Source organism: Salmo salar, chromosome 02 (assembly GCF_965601325.2).
Source record: "Salmo salar chromosome 02, fSalSal1, whole genome shotgun sequence".
NCBI classification, from domain to species: Eukaryota; Metazoa; Chordata; class Actinopteri; order Salmoniformes; family Salmonidae; genus Salmo; species Salmo salar.
In genome coordinates, this window is record NC_138292.1 from 12,192,501 (window position 1) to 12,216,704 (window position 24,204).

The following is a 24,204-nucleotide window of genomic DNA, read 5'->3' on the forward strand; positions in this document are numbered from 1 at the left end:
TCTGTCCATAAAACATTTTTCCAAGAGTCTTGATGATCATCCAGGTGCTTCTTGGCAAACTTGAGTCATCTTTTTGGACGAGATGGGTCCCATTATGTCTGGCGAAAACCAAACACTGCATTCCACAGTAAGAACCTCATACCAACGGTCAAGCATGGTGGTGGTAGTGTGATAGTTTGGGATGCTTTACTGCCTCAGGACCTGGACAACATGCCTTAATAGTAGGAACCATGAACTCTGCTCTGTATCAGAGAAATCTACAGGAGAATGTCAGGCCGTCTGTCTGTGAGCTGAAGCGCAGCTGAGTCATGCAGCAAGATAATGATCCATAACACACAATCAAGTCTACATGAAAATGGTTAAAAAGCAACAAATTTGAAGTTTTGGAATGCCCTACTCAAAGTCCAGACCTAATCTAAATTGAGATGTTCTGGAAGGACTTGAAATGAGCAGTTCATGCTTTGAAAACCCACAAATGTTGCTGAGCTAAAGCAGTTCTACATGGAAGAGTGGGACAAAATTCCTCCACAGCGAGATGTGGTTGAAGATCTGATAACATTCAGTATCAAAAATATGCAGAAATAGAGAAAATCAGTAAGGGGGCAAATATTTTTCACAGCACTGTAGCTGGAGTTAGACTACCACCGGGGCTAATAGAGTTACTCTCAGAAACGTTATGCTGCAGGGGCCAATTAGAAGGCACAAGGGATTGGTAACCTGAGAATGGCCCCCTGTTGCCGGGCAGTAGTGGGGGCAGATGACAGAATTAAATAGAACACTTTTATTGTAACTCTATGGAGCAGATGATCCAGGAAGTGGAGTAGGTAGAAGTTGCCCACCCGTAACCACTGATATGGGATCAGATATAGTTTTAACGTCCTAATGGTTAAGGTCAGGATTGGGGGGTAGGATAATCTGATCCTAGATCTGTGGTTAAAGGTAACTTGTTAGTTGGAAGCAGTGTGGTGTAGCGGAGGGTAAATGCACGTTGGCTCGGCTGAACATTTTGGAAGCCCCCATCTTGGCGGTGTAGAGAAACTTTTTCATTTATAAGCCAATTTCCTTAAATTCTACAAATTTCTCCATGGTGCTAAGAGACATTTTTGCTTCCTGCAATTCTACACATTTTGCCATGCAGCTAAAAAGGTTGCAGTTTTAAAGGAGATTTCCTGCGATTCTACATATTCTGCCATGGAACAGAGACAATACTTTGCCGTTTAAAAGCAAATTTCCTGCAATTCTAAGCATTTTGCCATGGCTAATGCTGTGTTCTTTTGCTTAAACATAACAAAATCTCTACTGTTAAATTTATTGTTTTGGGATTTTTCAATTCTCCCTGACTGTCTAGTTTTTGTTTTGCTGATTGTTAGTTCTCAAAGATAATATTATTAGGCCATTACAGTCGAAGCCCTGTCTAAGCCGGGGGAGGGGGGGGTTCTACTAAGCTATATGGAATTGTTTTAAGAAGGTCATACCAAGGATCATTTAGCTATTTGATTTAGAATTTTAAGACCCATTGAAGTATACATATATTTTTTATTATTAATTAATTAATTATTTGATGAAAATGTGTATTTGGCCTTACTGCTATTAGCCCATACAACACATAGAATAACAGATACATGGAACAACAGATATCCTACCCCCAAAACATCTAAAGGAAGTTTGTTCTGAAGTTTCTGTCCTATATCTGAGAGATAGAAGATAGACCAGGAAACATTTTTTTTTAACATGTATTTAACCCCTAAACACTCTCAATATATAGTTCCATTCATTTTCTCAACTTAAAGTATAGGGAAATGATTTTACTCACCGTGATCAGCGATCACGGTTTACCCACCACCTATTTATTCACCTATTTATCACTGAGGGTGAGTGAGTTTCTCACCTGAAGAAGGTATGGTGTTCCACTGAGGCCTTCCACAGCTTCTTGGAGGCCTTGTAGTTGGGCAGCTTGAAGCCGATTGTGCTCTCGTACTGTTCTTGTTCAGAGGGACGGATCTTGATGAAGAAGCTGCTTCGCTTGTAGGAGATCTTGAGGACTTTGGGCCAGGGGAAACGATTGATTCTCAGCTTGTCCTTGTATACCATGAGACCACCAGAACACACCCCTAGTGTGATGTCCACACCCTCAAGATCCTGAGAGCATGTAGGAAAAGTATATTCAGTAAAGATGATCAATATGTTGTATATATCCTCATCATAGACACTATAGGCATCTTCCGTCACTGTTATTCCTGCATTTACAGCAACATGCCACTAGGAGACAGACTCTGCTACACTTTCAGCAGCACAGATTCATCTCTTGTTTGATGATGACAGCGATTTTGTAATTCAAAATCTGTGGTTGCTAGAGTTGCCTAACATTGTTATTCCCAAATCATGCACTTCGATTTGATAGTTTTCTACTTTTTCTGACCGCTCTTAAAAATATATATATAAAAAATGTTCCTTCTATAGATAGAAGTGTTCCAATCCTTGATTCCAGAACATTCTAAATTGTACCTTGGCTTGGTGCAGATCCACTCCATACATGGACAGCTTCTTGGCATTCTCCAGAAACAACATGTCTGCCTGGGCTGGACTCATGGACCTGGAGACAAACACAGAGATGGGTACAGCAGGTAGCCTGGTGGTCAGAGAGTTGGGCCAGTAATTGAAAGGTTGCTGGATGGAATCCCTGAGCTGACAAGGTAAAAATCTGTCGTTCTGCCCCTGAACAAGGCAGGAATGGAACCCACAACCCTGGCGAGGCAAGCACCATGCTCTACACGGGACCTGTTTACAGTTTTTTTTATGTAACCTTTATTTAACTAGGCAAGTCAGTTAAGAACAAATTCTTATTTACAATGATGGCCCACTGTTCCCCAGTAGTTAAATAAAGGTTACATAAAAAAAAATGTAAACAGGTCCCGTGTAGAGCATGGTGCTTGCAACGCCAGGGTTGTGGGTTTGATTCCCACAGGGGACAAGTACAATAATGTTTGCACTCACAACTACTGTAAGTCTCTCTGGATAAGAGCGTCTCCTAAATTACTCAAAAGTAAACATGTAAGGGTGCAAGTTAGCAACTATATAAGTGTAAGTTACCACACCTGTGCAAGTTAGCAGCTATATGATAACACGTTTATGGTGCGTGTCATCTGTGCATACAGTGCACATGTATAAAGCTAGCATATATGTAAAGGCTGCTGCTCTTTCCTCCTAAAACCCCACATCTGACCTGTATGTGACATTCTGCCGCTCCATTCTTTATCATAGCTCCAGTATATAGTCTGGTCCTCCCTGGTCTTTTCTACATTACTCCAGTATAGAGTCTGGTCCTCCCTGGTCTTTTCTACATTACTCCTGTATATAGTCAGTCCTCCCTGGTCTTTTCTACATTACTCCAGTATAGAGTCAGGTCCTCCCTGGTCTTTTCTACATTACTCCAGTACATAGTCTGGTCCTCCCTGGTCTTTTCTACATTACTCCAGTATATAGTCTGGTCCTCCCTGGTCTTTTCTACATTACTCCAGTATATAGTCTGGTCCTCCCTGGTCTTTGCTACATTACTCCAGTATATAGTCCGGTCCTCCCTGGTCTTTTCTACATTACTCCAGTATATAGTCCGGTCCTCCCTGGTCTTTTCTACATTACTCCAGTATATAGTCCGGTCCTCCCTGGTCTTTTCTTCATTACTCCAGTATATAGTCCGGTCCTCCCTGGTCTTTTCTACATTACTCCAGTATATAGTCAGTCCTCCCTGGTCTTTTCTACATTACTCCAGTATATAGTCCGGTCCTCCCTGGTCTTTTCTTCATTACTCCAGTATATAGTCCGGTCCTCCCTGGTCTTTTCTACATTACTCCAGTATATAGTCAGTCCTCCCTGGTCTTTTCTTCATTACTCCAGTATATAGTCAGTCCTCCCTGGTCTTTTCTACATTACTCCAGTATATAGTCAGTCCTCCCTGGTCTTTTCTACATTACTCCAGTATATAGTCTGGTCCTCCCTGGTCTTTTCTACATTACTCCAGTATAGAGTCTGGTCCTCCCTACATTACTCCAGTATATAGTCTGGTCCTCCCTGGTCTTTTCTACATTACTCCAGTATATAGTCTGGTCCTCCCTGGTCTTTTGTACATTACTCCAGTATATAGTCTGGTCCTCCCTGGTCTTTTCTACATTACTCCAGTATATAGTCTGGTCCTCACTGGTCTTTTCTACATTACTCCAGTATATAGTCCGGTCCTCCCTGGTCTTTTCTACAGTACTCCAGTATATATTCCGGTCCTCCCTGGTCTTTTGTACATTACTCCAGTATAGAGTCAGGTCCTCCCTGGTCTTTTCTACATTACTCCAGTATAGAGTCTGGTCCTCCCTGGTCTTTTCTACATTACTCCAGTATATAGTCAGTCCTCCCTGGTCTTTTCTACATTACTCCAGTATATAGTCAGTCCTCCCTGGTCTTTTCTACATTACTCCAGTATAGAGTCAGGTCCTCCCTGGTCTTTTCTACATTACTCCAGTATATAGTCAGTCCTCCCTGGTCTTTTCTACATTACTCCAGTATATAGTCAGTCCTCCCTGGTCTTTTCTACATTACTCCAGTATAGAGTCAGGTCCTCCCTGGTCTTTTCTACATTACTCCAGTATATAGTCAGTCCTCCCTGGTCTTTTCTACATTACTCCAGTATATAGTCAGTCCTCCCTGGTCTTTTCTACATTACTCCAGTATATAGTCTGGTCCTCCCTGGTCTTTTCTACATGATAGTTCCAGTATATAGTCTGGTCCTCCCTGGTCTTTTGTACATCACAGTTCCAGTATATAGTCCGGTCCTCCCTGGTCTTTTCTACATTACTCCAGGATTGAGTCTGGTCCTCCCTGGTCTTTTCTACATTACTCCAGGATTGAGTCTGGTCCACCCTGGTCTTTTCTACATTACTCCAGTATAGAGTCTGGTCCTCCCTGGTCTTTTCTACATGATAGTTCCAGTATATAGTCCGGTCCTCCCTGGTCTTTTCTACATGATAGTTCCAGTATATAGTCTGGTCCTCCCTGGTCTTTTCTACATTACTCCAGTATAGAGTCTGGTCCTCCCTGGTCTTTTCTACATGATAGTTCCAGTATATAGTCTGGTCCTCCCTGGTCTTTTGTACATGATAGTTCCAGTATATAGTCTGGTCCTCCCTGGTCTTTTGTACATGATAGTTCCAGTATATAGTCAGTCCTCCCCTGGTTCTTACCTGTATGTGCGGTGCAACTCCATGACCTTGTCCTCCAGCTCTTTGCCCTGTCCCGGGGCCAGCCTCAGCTCCTTGGTGTAGTGAGAGCCGTGGACCTCTGGATCATACTCCCCCAGCTCAGACTGGGCCGTGTAGGAGCCTAGCATGGCCAGAGTTACAAAGGAGCATGGCAGCAGGCCACTCAGGATGTCTTTACGCAGCTGTAGACACAGGTAGTACCTGGGAGAGGGAGGGAGAGAGAGAGAGAGAGGGAGGGGTAGAGGGATAAAAAGAGAGACAGGGTGAAGGGAGAGAGAAAGGGGGTGGTGGGTGAGACAGAGGGGGGGTGAAGAGAGAGAGGAGAGAGGAGGGGTGAAGGGAGAGAGAGATATTGCGGAGGAGGGAGGGAGGAAGAGAAAGAGGAAGGGGGGTAAGGGAAAGAGAGAGAGAGGGGGCGAGGGTGAAGAAAGAGAGAGAGAGAGAGTGAAGAGAGAGAGGGAGGGGAATGGGGAGAGAGAGAGAGAGTGAAGAGAGAGAGGGAGAGGGAGGGGAATGGGAGAGGGGAGAGTGAAGAGAGAGAGGAAGAGGGAGGGGAATGGGAGAGTGGGGGGGGGGGGGGGAGGGAGAGGAGAGAGAGGGAGAGGGAGGGGGGGAGAGTGGGGGGGGGGAGGGAGGGGGGGAGAGTGAAGAGAGAGAGGGAGAGGGGGGAGGGGAATGGGAGAGTGAGAGAGAGGGGGAGAGGGAGGGGAATGGGAGAGTGGGGGAGGGAGGGGAGGGAGGGAGAGGGAGGGAGGGGAGGGAGGGGAATGGGAGAGTGAAGAGAGAGAGGGAGAGGGAGGGGAATGGGAGAGTGAAGAGAGAGAGGGAGAGGGAGGGGAATGGGAGAGTGAAGAGAGAGGAATGGGAGAGTGAAGAGAGAGAGGGAGGGGAATGGGAGAGTGAAGAGAGAGAGGGGAATGGGAGAGAGAGGGAGAGTGAAGAGAGAGGGGAGAGTGAAGAGAGAGAGGGAGAGAGAGAGGGAGAGTGAAGAGAGAGAGGGAGAGAGAGAGGGAGAGCGAGGGGAATGGGAGTTAACCACTGACAGCCTGAAATTGAGTTAACAGCAGATATTGTAGATGTGTGTAGATTAACCTGGTGAGGTCTTCTGTGAGCTGAGCTGGATCAGGAGGGTAGAACTTCACATTGAAAGTGAACTCGTATGTATAATCTGGAGATGAAAATACAGAGTGAGTACTGTTGGCAATTTGAGTTAGAAAAATGTATTTACTGTATGTCATCATATTGACATCACCCACCTGCCACCTGTTTCCGGATCTCTTTGGAGGCGTCCAGCCATGTCTGTAAATGACAGCGGGAGAACAGACTCAATGAACGCCATCGTACTGTAAGAAAGTAATGTTGCCCTATGTGGTGAAACTGCACCTTCCATCCTATAGGTACTGTTTCTCTAGTGGGCAAGAACATGCAGTCAAACTACACTCAAAACAACCCACTGAACATATCTTTCTCTGCCAAAGAAAATCTCCACAGATGAGATGCAATCTACCCTCATTTCACTTGGAAGGTTAAAATGACTGTTCACCACTTCACCCTAGATTAGCACCCCATTGTTAAACCAGGCAAAGTGTAGTGTACCCTGGAGGTGGGGGTATCCCAGACGGCCAGGCCACAGTAGTCTCTCTCCAGCAGGTTGAGGTGGTCACACACCTTCACAAACAGATCCGAGCCCGTCGCATGTTTCTACACAGGGAGACGGAGAGGAGACCAATCACAAATAAACATTCAGTAAGAAAGAAATATTACTGGTTGTACTCACAACCAATCACAAATAAGCATTCAGTAAGGAAGAAATATTACTGGTTGTACTCACAAACAATCACAACTATGCATTCAAAAAAATTAAGTCAGAAACAGAGTTGATGGGCAATTATTTGAAGAGTAGAAAAGACTAGAACAAGGCTGAAAAGACAACGGTGTATTTGAGAAGTGTCTTACACCGAGCTCACACTCAAACAGAGTGTCGTCCAGGAGGGTGACTTTACACTGCATGATCCGCGGGCGCTTGGAGGGTTTGGCCTCTGCTAAAGCCGTCTTCTCCTCTTCTCCATTAGTGTTCTCCCCCTCCCCTCCATTCGCCTCTCCCTCCTCCATCTGCTCGGCCGGCTCTTCCTCTGTTTCTTCTTTCATCTCTTTCTCCTCTACTCCCGCCTCCTTCTCTTCCTCCTCTACCGCCTCCTTCTCTACCTCGGCGTTCGCCTTCTTCTCCGCCTGTGCTGGCTAGGGGGTCACGGAAAGGTCATATGACAGACATGTTGTCAGGATGTTTCATTTCTAATTAAAGACAGTTACATTTATGCAATAGAGTGACTCAAAATATAATGCAGTCATTATCCTCAGGAAATAAGGACAAGTGACTTCCAGTGTAGTTGTTAGAGAGAAGAGCATGGCACGCACTGCAGTCCTTCTTCCACTTGTGTTATAACAAACAATTTTCATACCGCCATGCTCTTCTCTCTTCCAACTACACTTGAACTCTTGTCCTTGATTATAGTGCTGAGAGATTTTTTTTTTAGGTCGGTTCGGTTTCGGTTCGATTATTAAAAAAAGAATCTAAGTTTTTGATTTCGGTTTCTATAAAACATTTTTTTTACAATAAATGCAGCATGCATTATGTGGGTTAAAGGCTGTAACAACACAGAATCAAACCATTAATAAAAGTCCCATGATGATAATGACTGACCATTACTTATCACTTATTAACCATTTCTTCACAGTACTTTACTTTAATAAAATATTTGTTTTATTTGATGACTTTATTATTTCATTCCAAGTCATCAACTCATCTGTACAGAGCTGCTGCCTATGCTGTCTGACAAAATCACTATTTTAGTAGTAAATAAGACATACTTTTATGCTGAATACCAACTATCAATCACTTAGATGATGTATTTCCAGGTAGAGATACCTCGCAAAGCAACTGCTCTCTATCCCTCTCTCTTGTTCTCTCATCTCTGCTCCACACAGACCGAGACCGGACAAGCAATGGATTATGTTCATTGTAGTTAATTACCACATTTTCTGCTGTAAACTATGTCGAATTTTGGTCTGTTGGAAACTTCAACTCCCTACTACATCGCACAGTTCAGACTTGATCAGATTTTTCTCTACACAAACTGAGCATCAAGCTAAAAAAAAATACAAAAATTTCGCTCAGCACTACTAGATTAGTAGTACTAGATTACTATGTAACAGCAACGTTACTTAAGTTATTAAATAATTACTTGAAGCGGTACTTTTCCTAACACAGACTAGATCTAGGCGGCTCTAGACCAGCACAGACCAGCCTAGTCAGTTCTGCTGAGTCAGCAGCCCACCCCAGTCAAGCACCAAATGAGTTGATGTTTTGTCCTGTACCTCTCTCTCCTGCTACGCTGAGTGTCTTCAGTGTAGCTATTCTCTGAATGCTATGTTGTTGATCAGACTCTGGGTAAGATGTTCCTTCAGTTTCTGTGCTTGATGTTCACTTCACTTATTTTTACTCCAGTCTCTCACTTGAGACTCATTGGCCTACATCTTCAGTCTGCTGCAATGCAGCCCCTCAATGTGCAAAATAATAGCAGCATTGTAAAAAATGGGAAGGCAACTCATTGACACATTTAATAATATACTGAACAAAAATATAAACACAGCATGCAACAATTTCAGTTACAGTTCATATAAGGAAATCAGTAAATTAAAATAAAGTCAATTCAGCATGGCAACTGCACACTCCCTCATAACTTGAGACATCTGTGGCTTTGTGTTGTGTGACAAAACTGCACATTTTAGAGTGGCCTTTTATTGTCCCCAGCACAAGGTGCACCTGTGTAATGATCGTGCTCTTTAATCAACTTGTTGATTATACCACAGCTGTCAGGTGGATGAATTATCTTGACAAAGGAGAAATGCTCACTATCAGGGATGTAAATACATTTGTGCATACCATTTGAGAGAAATTAGCTTTTTGTGCATATGGAACATTTCTGTGATCTTTTATTTCAGCTCATGAAACATGGGACCAACACTTCACATGTTGCGTTTATATTTTTGTTCAGTGTAGGTATGATAATTCTGCATTTTTGTTTTTTGCACACTGCAAAAGCTGTCTCCCACAATCTAAATCAGAACAAAAAAAACTGCAGGATAGCATTCCCCAAGGAACAGAGTTGTGCACCCATGCCCTAGCTGAGAAGTTCACTGTGTCTGTCTCCCTCACTCACCTGTGTCTCTGCGCTGCTGATGGAGTGATAGTCCTGGGCCTCTACCAGCTCCTCCTGCCTCTCCTGTTCAGCCTCCCCCTCTGCTCTGAGCTCTGGCTCCGGGGCCGCGATGGGGGCTTTCACCTGCACCTCTGTTGTGGACTGCTCCCCTGCTTTGTGCTCCTCCCCTGCTTTCTTTTTACCCTTCCGTTTTTTCTTCTTTACCTCTTTATTCTCCTCGTTCTTCTTTACCTCTTTATTCTCCTCGTTCTTCTTCACCTCTTTATTCGCCTCGTTCTTCTTCCCCTTCTCCTCCTCTTTATTTTCTTTCTCTTTCTTCTTCCCCTTTTGCGTTTTTTTCGTTGTCTTTTCCTCCTCTTTCTTCTTCTTCTCTGCTTTCTTTGCTGCCCCTTCCTCCTCGTCTTTCTTCTTCTTCTCCTCCTCTTTCTTTGCTGCCTCTCCCTCCTCTTTCTTCTTCTTCTCCTCCTCTTTCTTTGCTGCCTCTTCCTCCTCTTTCTTCTCCTCCTCTTTCTTTGCTGCCTCTCTCTCCTCTTCCTCCTCTTTCTTCTCCTCCTCTTTCTTTGCTGCCTCTTCCTCCTCTTTCTTCTTCTCCTCCTCTTTCTTTGCTGCCTCTCCCTCCTCTTTCTTTTTCTTCTCCTCCTCTTTCTTTGCTGCCTCTCCCTCCTCTTTCTTCTCCTCCTCTTTCTTTGCTGCCTCTTCCTCTTGATTCTGCTGCTCTGCCTCTTTCTTCGTTACCCCTTCCTCTTCTTTTTTCTTCTTCTCTGCTTTCTTTGCTGCCTCTTCCTCCTCTTTCTTCTTCGCTTTCCTTGCTGCTTCTTCCTCCTCTTTCTTCTTCTTCTCTGCTTTCTTTGCTGCCTCTTCCTCCTCTTTCTTCTTCTTCTCTGCTTTCTTTGCTGCCTCTTCCTCCTCTTTCTTCTTCTTCTCTGCTTTCTTTGCTGCCTCTTTCTCTTCTTTCTTCTTCTTCACTGCCTCTTTCTTTGCTGCTTCTTCCTCTTCTTTCTTCTTCTTCACTGCCTCTTTCTTTGCTGCTTCTTCCTCTTCTTTCTTCTTCTTCTTCTCTGCTTTCTTTGCTGCTTCTTCGTCCTCTTTCTTCTTCTCTGCTTTCTTTGCTGCTTCTTCCTCCTCTTTCTTCTCCTCTCCCTTGGCCTGCTCTAACTTTTCCTCCTTTGTTCCAGCCTCTGCCTTCTCTTTCTCTTTCCTGTCCTTCTCCGCCTTCTCGACCTCGGCCCACTCTACGTCTGTGCACTGCGAGCGCCGCTTGAGGAAGGAGGAGAAGAGGCGTGAGAGGCCCCGGCTGGCTGAGGTGCGCTGGCGGGGCTTCACTAGCTGCTCCTCCTCAGTGGTGGTGGTGGTGAAGATAGGGCTCTCTGTGGAGCCAGGCTCTGAGGCCTGCTCCTGGGTCTTCTGGCTGGGCTTCTCCCCCTCTGGCTCCGCTGCTGCTGCCTCTGGGCTCTGCTTGTTCTCTGGTTCTCTCTCTGCTTCTGGCTCTGGGATCTGCTTGTTCTCCGGTTCTCTCTCTGCCTCTGAGCTCTGCTTGTTCTCCAGTTGTATCTCTGCCTCTGAGCTCTGCTTGTTCTCCGGTTTTCTCTCTGCCTCTGCTACGCTGGGCTTCGGCTTGCCCTCTGTGTCCGCCTCGCCCACCGCGCTAGCCTCTGTTGTCATGGTACACACTGCAGAACATGACATGGAGGAGTCAGCAATAGGAAAGAGAAAGCTTGTGTGTGTTGTCATGTTGGATGATGCACAGCAATATACACACATGCAAGACATGATTATGGACAGTCAACAGTGATGCACTGGTACCATTCTATAGCATGAGCTACTACTATGTTTTCTCAGACTGGAGTACTCGATCAAATATGCCACACACACACACCCACACACACTTTTTCATATGGAGTTATGAGTGTATCCCACTCCACAATGGCACCTCTTGTTGAATGAGTGTGTGTGTGTGTCTGGGAGGACCTCTTGAGAGACAGGCAGCTCACGACAGTGTGTGTCTATCAGAGGCTCATTAGAAACACACACACAATGGAGTCTTTCTGCTCCGTAGCAGCCTGGAAGTCTATTAGTACAGCTCCAGTCAGTATCATCCTCAGCACTAACCCAACACGGCTCTTTCATCCGTCCGTTGTGGCCCTGCCGGCTTCATACGGTGGGCCAAGATGTCCCAATGTAACAGTGCATGACAATGCATCGCTAAATTGGTTTAGAAATTCACAGGATATACCGGGCTTCTGAGAAGTAAATGGCCAGTTACTGTGTTCACTTCACTGTGTGAACTTGGCTTGCAGTTGTGAGGCTGTCATTGAAAGAGTTGCAGCAGCATCAACGTACTTGTGTTAGATCACAGCAGTTCATCATCATATATCTAGTAGCCCTCCATGCAGTGTTAAGAGAGATTGCATCTACTTAGCATCTAGGCTAGTCTGATGCTGCTAGTTGTTGTCATTGCTCAACATCTAGGCTAGTAGTTCATTATATGTCTAGGTCTGCCATACAGTGGGGGGCAGGGAGACACTTAGCTAGACAGGCAGATCTTCCAGCTGCACACACACTGCTGTCCTTACCCCAGAGGGTGCCTGACACACACACACGCGCACACGCACACGCGCACACACACACACACACGCACACACACACACACACACACTGCTCCATCGCTATAGGGACAGCAGGGGTATGGAGAGGAGGGGAGACCACAGAGACCAAATCCTCTTTAGTCCTCCCATTGTTTGTGTCCAGTGACCAATAACTGTGGTGCACTCTTACTAATCCAGCCCTTCCCTTCCCCCACCGCAACAACCCCCCATAGGCCTGTTCCCTAGGTCAGCCCAAACACACACACACACACACACTGAGCAGCGTGGTGTACGCCTCAGTGCTCAGGATCTCCTCTGGGTCTTTTAATGTAGCATAATCTCAATGGTAATAGTCAGGGAACAGACATGGTGTTAATGGACCAGATGAGACGGCTTGTGTCTGCTGCTGCCTCCTGCCTGACTGCCTCCTCCATTGTCTTCACTAGGTAACATCTAGATTCTCTGCTAAAGGCCAGCTGAGCAGCTCTGGTCCGGCTGCTAACCTGGGGAAGTAACAGGGACTCTCACAACCACACTGTGTCCCAAATTGTACCCTATCCACTATGTAGTGCACTACTTTTGACCATGGCCCAACTACCTTTGACCAGGGCCCAACTACTTTTGAACAGTCAGGGCCATAGTGAACAGTCAAAAGTAGAGCAATATATATAGGAAATAACGGTAGTTCTGCCAATCTTGATCAAATTGGTGCCCTTTTCAAAACACTTTTCCATAGTGCATAGAGGTCCTATCATTTCTCACCTCTATAATGTTCTACCTCCAGTAGGCCAGCTGACATCCCCATCATCATTATTACTGTATACATCAACCATTATTACTACTGTATACATCAACCATCATTAGGCTAACTAGCTGCCAAAGATAAAGATTGCCCTGCAGAAATGGGTGAGCAGCGTGTTCAGCTGTTGGGTCAGGTGCACGTCAGATGCTCCGACCATCTGTGTCTGTCTCCCAAATGGCACCCTATTCCATTCATAGTCCACTATGGCCCTGGTCAAAAGTAGTGCACTATGTAGGGAATAGGGTGCCATTTGGGGTGCACAATGACTAAAGAAAGGGAAGGGGGGTTTGAATAAGATGCTATAGGAAAGGAGTTAAGATGGCGCCGGAGAAGAAGGCTGACATTTTATGTGTTTCTATCCAATTGTGTTTTTGTTTAACTTATTTTTTTACTTATTTTGTACATAATGTTTCTGCTACCGTCTCTTATGACCGAAAATAGCTTCTGGACATCAGAACTGCGATTACTCACCACGAACCGGCAGAATTATGTTTCTCCTTTAACGAGTCCGACGAGCCCGACGTGAATGACATACTGCTTTCCCGGGAACAGGCCCATATCCCTGTCATTTGCTTGAAGAGAAGGCTGAGTGTCACGTCCTGACCAGTAAAGGGGTCATTTGTAATAGTAGTATGGTCAGGGCGTGGCAGGGGGTGTTTGTTTTGGTTTTTTTTGGTTCTAGGGGATTTTGGTTCTAGTTTTCTATGTTTCTTTTTCTATGTGTGGCCAGGTATGGCTTCCAATCAGAGGCAGGTGTCTTTTGTTGTCTCTGATTGGAAGCCATACTTAGGCAGCCTGTTTTTCCTGTGTTTTTGTGAGTGGTTGCTTTCTGTATAGTTGGTGTACCTTACAGAACTGTTGATTGTCGTTTGTTATTTTTGTTTAAGTGTTCACTCTGTCTAAATAAATACACAAAGATGAGCACTATACCCGCTGCGCCTTGGTCTGTCCCTTTCGACGCCTATGACAGAACCCCCCACCAAAGAAGGACCAAGCAGCGGAGGAAGGAGCAGCAGGAGAAGTATTTGGAGTAATGGACGTGGGAGGAGATCCTCGATGGCAAGGGTCCATGGAGCCAGGCCGGGGAGTACCAGCGCCTGAAGGCGGAGCTGGAGGAAGCAAAGAGGGAACGATGGAGGTACGAGGCGTTGTATCTTCCTATTCAGGAAGTGGAGAGGCAGCCCCCCCCAAAAATTGGGGGGGCATAAGGGGAGTGTTGCTAGGTCAGGGGGGAACCCTGACCTAACTTCCCGGGCTATTCGGAGAGAGCCGTGGAGCAAACCGGAGCCGAGAAAGGAGTCGAGCGCCGAGCTTTACGCAAGATTCCGGAAGGAGGTACTGGCAGAGAGGGCACGACTGAGCAGGCGTGCAGAGGAGCGAGCGATGCATTACGGGGTGATGCGCACTCTCGCCCATCCGCACGCACAGTCCGGTGCGGTCGGTACGGGCTCCGCAGCATTGCCGTGCTAGAGTTGGCACTCAGCCAGGAAGGAGTGTGCCTGCTCAGCGCATCTGGCCGCCAGTGCGTCTCCAAGGTCCAGCTTATCCTGCGCCTGCTCTACGCACGGCAGCCCTCATTCCCCAGCACAGCCCAGCTCGCCCTGTGCCAGCGCTCCGCCCATGCAGGGCTACAGGGACCATCCAGCCAGGACGGAGTGTGCCAGCCCTGAGCTTCAGACCTCCGGTGCGCCTCCACGGCCCAGTGTGCCTTGTGCCTGCTCTGCGCACCCAGTCTCCTGTAAGTCTTCCCAGTCCGGGGAGACCGCTCCTCAGCCCGGGGCCTCCAGCGACGCTCCCCAGTCAGGAGCCCCCAGCGACGCTCCTCAGCCCGGAGCCACCAGCGACGCTCCCCAGCCCGGAGCCCCCAGCGACGCTCCCCAGCCCGGAGCCACCAGCGACGCTCCCCAGCCCGGAGCCCCCAGCGACGCTCCCCAGCCCGGAGCCCCCAGCGACGCCCCCCAGCCTGGAGCCCCCAGCGACGCCCCTCAGCCCGGAGCCCCCAGCGACGCCCCTCAGCCCGGGGCCCCCAGCGACGCCTCTAAGCCCGGGGCCCCCAGGGACGCCTCTAAGCCCGGGGCCCCCAGGGACGCCTCTCAGCCCGGGGCCCCCAGCGACGCCTCTCAGCCCGGGGCCCCCAGCGACGCCTCTCAGCCCGGGGCCTCCAGCGACGCCTCTCAGCCCAGTCTTCGGAACGGGAGCTACGCCCAGAGCCAGAGCCACCTCCGTAGTGGGAGGATTGGCGAAGGGGGGGTGTAGCACAGGAACCGTCGTTGACAGTGGCCACCCTCCATTCCCTCCCTTTAGGTTTGGGGTTGGTTTTGTGGGTTTTTTTGTTTGGGGGGGGGGGGGGGGGGTACTGTCACGTCCTGACCAGTAAAGGGGTCATTTCTAATAGTAGTATGGTCAGGGCGTGGCAGGGGGTGTTTGTTTTGGGGGGGGTTTTCTAGGGGATTTTGGTTCTAGTTTTCTATGTTTCTTTTTCTATGTGTGGCCAGGTATGGCTTCCAAACAGAGGCAGGTGTCTTTCGGTGTCTCTGATTGGAAGCCATACTTAGGCAGCCTGTTTTTTCCTTTGGGTTTGTGGGAGGTTGTTTTTCGTATAGTCTGTGTACCTTACGGAACTGTCGATTGTCATTTTGTTTATTTTGTTTAAGTGTTCTCTTTAATAATATAAAAGAAGATTAGCACTCAACACGCTGTGCCTTGGTCTGTCCCTTACGACGCTTGTGACACTGAGAAAAAGGGGCTGGAGGGCGGGCTGCCTTCTGAGAATTAGTAGGCGATCGAATAAACCCCCACTGCCTTCCATTCTGCTAGCAAACGTGCAATCTTTGGAAAATAAAATCGATGACCTACGCGGAAGATTAAACTACCAACGGGACATTCAGAACTGTAATATCTTATGCTTCATGGAGTCGTGGCTGGCTGGGTATACGCTGTATCGGCAGGATAGAACAGCGGTGTCTGGTAAGACAAGGGGCGGCGGACTATGTATTTTTGTAAATAACAGCTGGTGCACGATATCTAAGGCAGTCTTAAGGTTTTGCTCGCCTGAGGTAGAGTATCTCATGATAAGCTGTAGACCACACCAGAGTTTGAATCCGTATTTTTCTTAGCTGTCTACGTAACACCACAGACTGATGCTGGCACTAAGACCGCAATAAATTAGCTGTAGTCGCCATAAGCAAACAAGAAAACGCTCACCCAGAGGCGGCACTCCTAGTGGCCGGGGACTTTAATGCAGGGAAACTAAAATCTGTCTTTTTTATCAGCATGTTTCTATCAGCATGTTAAATGTGCAACCAGAGGAGAAAAAAAAAAAAAAAAAAAACTCTGGACCACATTTACTCCACACACAGAGATGCATACAATGCTCTCCCTCACCCTCCATTTGGCAAATCTGACCATAATTCTATCCTCCTGATTCCTGATTACAAGCAGATGCTAAACTACAGGACTGTTTTGCTAGCACAGACTGGAATATGTTCCGGGGTTCCTCCGATGGCATTGAGGTGTACACCACATCTGTCATTGGTTTCATCAATAAGTGCATCGATGACGTCACCCCCACACTGACCGTACGTACATACCCCAACCAGAAGTCATGGATTACAGGCAACATCCGCACTGAGCTAAAGGCTAGAGGAACGGGACTCTATAACCCGGAAGCTTATAAGAAATCCCGCTATGCCCTCCGACGAACCATCAAAGAGGCAAAGCGTCAATACAGGACTAAGATCGAATCGTACTACACCTGCTCTGACGCTCGTCGGATGTGGCAGGGCTTGCAAACCATTACAGACTACAAAGGGAAGCACAGCCGAGGGCTACCCAGTGACACGAGCCTCCCAGATGAGCTAAACTACTTCTATGCTCACTTCGAGGCAAATAACCCTGAAACATGCATGAGAGCACCAGCTGTTCCGGAAGACTGTGAGATCACGCTCATGATGTGAGTAAGCACTTTAAACAGGTCAACATACACAAGGCTGCAGGGCCAGAAGGATTACCAGGACGTGTACTGCGAGCATGCACTGACCAACTAGCAAATGTCTTCACTGACATTTTCAACCTCTCCCTGTCCAAGTCTGTAATACCAACATGTTTTAAGCAGAAAACCATAGTGCCTGTGCCCAAGAACACTAAGGTAACCTGCCTAAATGACTACCGACCCGTAGCACTCATGTCTGTAGCCATGAAGTGCTTTGAAAGGCTGGTCATGGCTCACATCAATACCATTATCCCATAAACCCTAGACCCACTCCAATTTGCATACCGCCCTAACAGATCCACAGATGATGCAATCTCTTTTGCACTCCCACTGCACTTTCCCACCTGGACAAAAGGAACACCTGTGAGAATGCTATTCATTGACTACATCTCAGCGTTCAACACCATAGTGCCCTCAAATTTCATCAATAAGCTAAGGAACCTGGAACTAAACACCTCCCTCTGCAACTGGATCCTGGACATCCTGACGGGCCACCCCCAGGTGGTAAGGGTAGGTAACAACACATCCGCCATGCTGATCCTCAACACCCCTTAGGGGTGTGTGCTCAGTCCCCTTCTGTACTCCCTGTTCACTCATGACTGCACGGCCAGGCACGACTCCAACACCATCATTAAGTTTGCCGATGACAACAGTGGTAGGCCTGATCACCGACAACGACGAGACAGCCTATAGGGAGGAGGTCAGAGACCTGGCCGTGTGGTGCCAGGACAACCTCTCCCTCAATGTGATCAAAACAAAGGAGATGATTGTGGACTACAGGAAAAAGAGGACCGAGCACATTCTCATCGACGAGGCTGTAGTGGAGCAGGTTGAGAGCTACAAGTTCCTTGGTGTCCACATCACCAACAAACTAACATGGTCCAAGCACATCAAGACAGTCGTGAAGAGGGCATGACAAAGCCTATTTCCCCTCAGGTGACTGAAAAGATTTGGCATGGGTCCTCAGATCATCAAAAAGTTCTACAGCTGCACCATCGAGAGCATCCTGACTGGTTGCATCACTGCCTGGTATGGCAACTGCTTGGCCTCCGACCGCAAGGCACTACAGGGGGTAGTGTGTACAGCCCAGTACATCACTGGGGCCAAGCTTCCTGCCATCCAGGACCTCTATACCAGGCGGTGTCAGAGGAAGACCCTAAAAATTGTCAAAGACTCCAGCCACCCATGGTCATAGACTGTTCTCTCTGCTACCACACGGCAAGCGGTACCAAAGTGCCAAGTCTAGGTACAATAGGCTTCTAAACAGCTTCTACCCCCAAGCCATAAGACTCCTGAACATCTAATCAAATGACTGCTTAGACTATTTGCATTGCCCCCCCCCCTCCTCTTTTACCCCGCTGCTACTCTCTGTTGTTATCATTTATGCATAGTCACTTTAATAACTCTGCCTACATATACACATTACCTCAATTACCTCGACTAACCGGTGCTCCCGCACATTGACTCTGTACCGGTACCCCCCTGTATATAGTCTCACTATTTTTATTTTACTGCTGCTCTTTAATTACTTGTTATTTTTATTTCTTATTCATATTTTTTTAACTGCATTGTTGGGTAGGGGCTGGTAAGTAAGCATTTCACTGTAAGGTCTATACCTGTTGTATTTGGCGCGTATGACCAATAAAACTTGACTTGAATGAGAAGGGGGGGTTTGAATAAGACGGTATAGGAAAGGAATGGGAAGTGGTGTTGGATAAGATGCTGTAGGACAGGAAACTGGGAGTTGGATAAGATGCTGTAGGACAGGAAAGGGGAGTTGGATAAGATGCTGTAGGACAGGAAAGGGAAGGGGGGTTGGATAAGTTGCTGTAGGACAGGATAAGGAAGGGGGGTTGGAAATGATGCTATAAGGGGAGTTGGATAAGATGCTATAGGACAGGAAAGGGAAGGGGGGGGGTTGGATAAGATGCTATAGGGGGAGTTGGATAAGATGCTATAGGACAGGAAAGGGAAGGGGGGTTGGATAAGATGCTGTAGGACAGGAAAGGGAAGGGGGAGTTGGATAAGATACTGTAGGACAGGGAAGGGAAGGGGGGGTTGGATAAGATACTGTAGGACAGGAAAGGGAAGGGGGGGTTGGATAAGATACTGTAGGACAGGGAAGGGAAGGGGGGGTTGGATAAGATACTGTAGGACAGGAAAGTTAAGGGGGGTTGGATAAGATACTGTGGGACAGGGAAGGGAAGGGGGGGTTGGATACAATGCTGTAGGACAGGAAAGGGAAGGGGGATTGGATAAGATACTGTAGGACAGGTAGGGGGAAGGGGGGGTTGGATACAATGCTGTAGGACAGGAAAGGGAAGGAGGATTGGATAAGATGCTGTAGGACAGGAAAGGGAAGGGGGGGTTGGATAAGATGCTGTAGGACAGGAAAGGGGGGTTGGATAAGATTCTGTAGGACAGGAAAGGGAAGGGGGGTTGGATAAGATGCTGTAGGACAGGAAAGGGAAGGGGGTTGGATAAGATGCTGTAGGACAGGAGAGGGAAGGGGGGTTGGATAAGATGCTGTAGGACAGGAAAGGGAAGGGGGGTTGGATAAGATGCTGTAGGACAGGAAAGGGAAGGGGGGGTTGGATAAGATACTGTAGGACAGGAAAGGGGGGTTGGATAAGATGCTGTAGGACAGGAAAGGGAAGGGGGGTTGGATAAGATGCTGTAGGACAGGAAAGGGAAGGGGGTTGGATAAGATGCTGTAGGACAGGAAAGGGAAGGGGGGTTGGATAAGATGCTGTAGGACAGGAAAGAGGGAGTTGGATAAGATACTGTAGGACAGGAAAGGGAAGGGGGTTGGATAAGATGCTACAGGACAGGAGAAGAGGGGTTGGATAAGATGCTGTAGGACAGGAAAGGGAAGGGGGTTTGGATAAGATACTGTAGGACAGGAAAGGGAAGGGGGTTGGATAAGATACTGTAGGACAGGAAAGGGAAGGGGGGTTGGATAAGATACTGTAGGACAGGAAAGGGAAGGGGGTTGGATAAGATACTGTAGGACAGGAAAGGGAAGGGGGGTTGGATAAGATACTGTAGGACAGGAAAGCTAAGATCCCTTATTGATGTCACTTGTTAAATCCACTTCAAATTCAATGAGGCTTTGTATGTGTGCCATGCAGAGGACGAAATGGCAAGACAAAAAATGTAAGTGCCTTTGAACAGGGTATGGTAGTAGGTGCCAGGCACTCCGGTTTGAGTCAAGAACTGCAACACTGCTGTTTTTTTTTTATACACTCAACAGTTTCCTGTGTGTATCAAGAATGGTCCACCACCCAAAGGACATCCAGCCTACTTGACAACTGTGGGAAGCATTGGAGTGAACATGGGTGTGTGCAACTGTGTGTGTCGAGCAGAGCTTGTGGAGAAGGGGTATTAGAGCAGCAGGTTCTCAGGATGTTGTAGACTCATTAGGATATCTCAAGTCACTGACTGCAGTGCACACACACGTATTCCCTCACACGGACACACACACACTAAGCAGTGTAATCTAATCGGTGGTATCAGGCTGAGGACATTTCTTCATTCATTCATTCATAGTTGGTGTGAATCTGAGTAGCAGCCATCCCCATCTCAACCACATCCCCAGCACCAACACTAATACCACCGGCCCTTAAGCACATTGGATCATATTTTCCCTACAGGGGAACTGAGAAACAGAAACATGCTTGGTAGGTGCTGAGAGTGAGTTTAGTGAGTGGGATTTAGCTTGGAGTTTAGTGTTAATCAGGCTCCAAGTGAGATTATCTCTCTTCCTCTCCTCCCTCCCTCTCCTCTTTCTTTTCTCTCTCCCCATCTCCTCTTTTCCCCCCCTCTTCGCTCTCTCCTTCTGTTCTCACACTCCCTCTTTATCTCTCTCCTCTCTCTCAGAGATCTGGCAGGTTGTGATCAGCTGTGCTGATTCATGGTTTATGCTAAGTCCCTCCCACCTATTAGCCCCTCCCACCTGGCCAAAAGTCCAAATTAAAGGAAATGAATGCTAAAGATATCAGTAAACACACGCGCTTGCACAGCGGTATACAGGCAGGCTCACACATGCCCACGCACAAACACATTTACAAACAAACATGCATCCTATCACATGCCCACACAGATACTCACCGATTCATGGCTGTAGTCATTCACATAGACACACACAAAAATGGAATATGCAAATAGTTTCAAAAGAACGTTCACAATGCTCTCAGCAACGTTGATATTTTCAAACCTCTAACACTAACCCATTGATTTAAAACAAAAAAGCTGTGCAAAGGGCTTTACACTGGTTAGTTCTTAAACTGAATTCAACTCTCAGCTATAATGGGTACTGTCCACATAGGTCTGTTGGTCTTCTAGTGTGTAACTTTATCTCCAGCTCTCTGTTTCAACCTAATCAATATCCCCACAGATGGTTCTGATGTTGTAACTTGAACAGCTTGGGGACCAGGCTGAATGGAGTCATCCCATTGATCGACTGTGGTTGGGCTGAAGGAGCAGACCAAGCCTACACTTAAATTCAATCCAGTTTAAACCGAACTTCAGCCAAAGCCAATTGATTGAAGGTGAAATCTGTACATTAGTGGAACATTACTGCAGAAGTGTTCATGTCTGTGTGTTTTATGGTACCGGAGAGAATCCATATTTGTAAATGAATAGTATCCATGATGTGTCTGTCAATAGGGCGACAGGTAGCAGGCGGTTAAAGTGTTGGGTAGTAAGCAAAGGGTCGCTGGTTTGAATACCTGAGCGGACAAGGTGAAAAATCTGTCAATGTGCCCTTGAGCAAGGCATTTAATCCTAATTTGCTCCAGGGGTGCCGTACTACTATGGCTGACCCTGTAAAACAACACATTTCACTGCACCTTTCCAGGCTTATGTGACAATACAACATTTTATTATTTTGTTGCATACTGTAATTGTCAATGGATAATATCGACGATGTGTTTGTCAATAATACATAACTGTAAATGGAAAGTATCGATGACATGTCTGTCAATGATCGTGCCTATAACTAGAGTATCTAGACATGCTGTGGATATACAATAAGTTGACAGTCCACTCCAGTCACATTTGGAATAAAGACATACAGTGGCAAGAAACAGTATGTGAACCCTTTGGAAATTCCTCGATTTCTGCATAAATTGGTCATAAAATGTGATCTGATCTTCATCTAGGTCACAACAATAGACAAACACAGTCTGCTTAAACTAGTAACACACAAACAATTATATGTTGTCATGTCTTTATTGAACACACTGTGTAAACATTCACAGTGCAGGGTGGGAAAAGTATGTGAACCCTTGGATTTAATAACTGGTCGACCCTCCTTTGGCAGCAATACCCTCAACCAAAAGTTTTCTGTAGTTGCGGATCAGAACTGCACAACGGTGAGGAGGAATTTTCGACCATTCCTCTTTACAAAACTGTTTCAGTTCAGCAATATTCTTGGGATGTCTGGTGTGAACCACTCTGTTGAGGTTATGCCACTGCATCTCAATCGGGTTGAGGTCAGTACTCTGACTGGGCCACTCCAGAAGGCGTATTTTCTTCTGTTGAAACCATTCTGTTGATTTACTTCTGTGTTTTGGGTCATTGTCCTGTTGCATCAGCCAACTTCTGATTCAATTGGCCGACAGATAGCCTAATATTCTCCTGCAAAGTGTCTTGATAAACTTGGGAATTCATTTTTCTGTCGATGATAGCAAGCTGTTCAGGCTCTGAGGCAGCAAAGCAGCCCCAGGAAAGCAACCCCAAACTATGATGCTCCCTCCACCATACTTGGGATGAGTTTTTGATGTTGGTGTGCTGTGCCTTTTTTCCCTCCACCCGTTGTGTTGTGTGTTCCTTCCAAACAACTCATCTGTAGTTTCATCTGTCCACAGAATATGTTGCCAGTAGCACTGTGGAACATACAGGTGCAAACTTCAGATGTGTAGCAATGGTTTTTTTGGACAGCAGTGGCTTCTTCCGTGGTGTCCTCCCTTGAACACCGTTCTTGTTCAGTGTTTTACGTATCGTAGACTCATCAACAGAGATGTTAGCATGTTCCAGAGATTTCTGTAAGTCTTTAGCTGACACTAGGATTCTTCTTAACCTCATTGATCATTCTGCACTGTTCTCTTGCAGTCACATTTGCAGGACGGCAACTCCTAGGGAGTAGCAACAGTGCTGAACTTTCCCCATTTATAGACAATTTTTCTTACCGTGGGCTGATGAACATCAAGGCTTTTAGAGATACTTTTGTAACCCTTTCCAGCTTTATGCAAGTCAACAATTCTTAATCTTAGGTCTTCTGAGATCTCTTTTGTTCGAGGCATGGTTCACACCAGGCAATGCTTCTTGTGAATAGCAAACTCAAATTTTGTGAGTGTTTTTTATAGAAGGCAGCTATAAGCAACATCTCCAATCTCGTCTCATTGATCGGATTCCAGGTTAGCTGACTCCAATTCGCTTTAGGAGAAGTCATTAGCCTAGGGGTTCACATACTTTTCCCAACCTACACTGTGAATGTTTAAATTATGTATTCAATATAGACAAGAAAAATACAATAATTTGTGTTATTTATTTAAGCACACTGTGTTTGTCTGTTGTGATTTAGATGAAGATCAGATCAAATTTAATGACCAATTTATGCAGAAATCCAGGTAATTCCAAGGGGTTCACATACTTTTTTCTTGCCACTGTACAATTTGAAACTCTAGATCTTATCAGAAAAAAAACAGACATCACTCTTAAAAAAACAGAGCAATTGACATCTTATCTTGTACTGTGTGCAGAGTATTGGACCTTGGCACTAGACTTGGGCGTTAGACTGTATACACTGTATACCAGGGTATTTGGAAATAGCCATGGAATGGTTTTTCAATACCTCTTTGAAAGTTGTAATATTGGTGGCTACTTTAAGTAGATACCTGCAGTCAACTTGTGCAATGTGTTAGGAGATAAAGCAGCTTGCGCTCTTCATTTCTCCTTTCACATTATTTTACATTATGAAGCGGGAGCATGTGAGTCCAGCTGTGTATTGACAGGGGTTGCGTTTTATATTAAGTCAAGTCTTTTTTTGCTTCAATAGAGTGATCAGGGACATGCAACTATAGCTTTCCTTCATAGGAAATACATTAGTGCAACACATTCGGCAGAAAATACATTGATTTTCACCAGATGACAACAGAAGTGCAACGCTATTTGGCAAATGAGCTTACAATGAAAAAGCAAGGTATTTTTTTTAAAACAATGCATGGCCATCATATATTTTTAATGTTTATCATAGAATGTAGCCTGCTACATTTCCTAATGTTTTACTTAAAGTTAATCTTCCATTTTCCAAGAGAAAAGTAAGCTGGCTACACTGAAAAAGTACCTGAGATAAGAA

General features: G+C 46.3%; 1 protein-coding gene across 25 annotated transcripts in view; it reads right to left on the minus strand.

Moving 5' to 3' along the window:
* Nucleotides 1-24,204, minus strand: part of LOC106594548 (uncharacterized) — a 59,348-nt gene that overhangs the window by 22,244 nt on the left and 12,900 nt on the right. For 24 of the 25 annotated variants that reach the window (XM_082959790.1, XM_082959836.1, XM_082959823.1 and 21 more), the window contains 8 exons: nt 9,467-11,136; nt 7,203-7,484; nt 6,843-6,947; nt 6,503-6,545; nt 6,339-6,414; nt 5,229-5,447; nt 2,506-2,593; nt 1,889-2,139 (listed from right to left, as the gene is read on the minus strand). In XM_082959790.1, the coding sequence (XP_082815916.1) occupies nt 1,889-2,139; nt 2,506-2,593; nt 5,229-5,447; nt 6,339-6,414; nt 6,503-6,545; nt 6,843-6,947; nt 7,203-7,484; nt 9,467-11,128 (2,726 nt within the window). In that variant the 5' untranslated portion in view covers nt 11,129-11,136. The remainder of the gene's footprint in view (nt 1-1,888; nt 2,140-2,505; nt 2,594-5,228; nt 5,448-6,338; nt 6,415-6,502; nt 6,546-6,842; nt 6,948-7,202; nt 7,485-9,466; nt 11,137-24,204) is intronic. The other variant, XM_082959821.1, reaches the window with a different exon arrangement.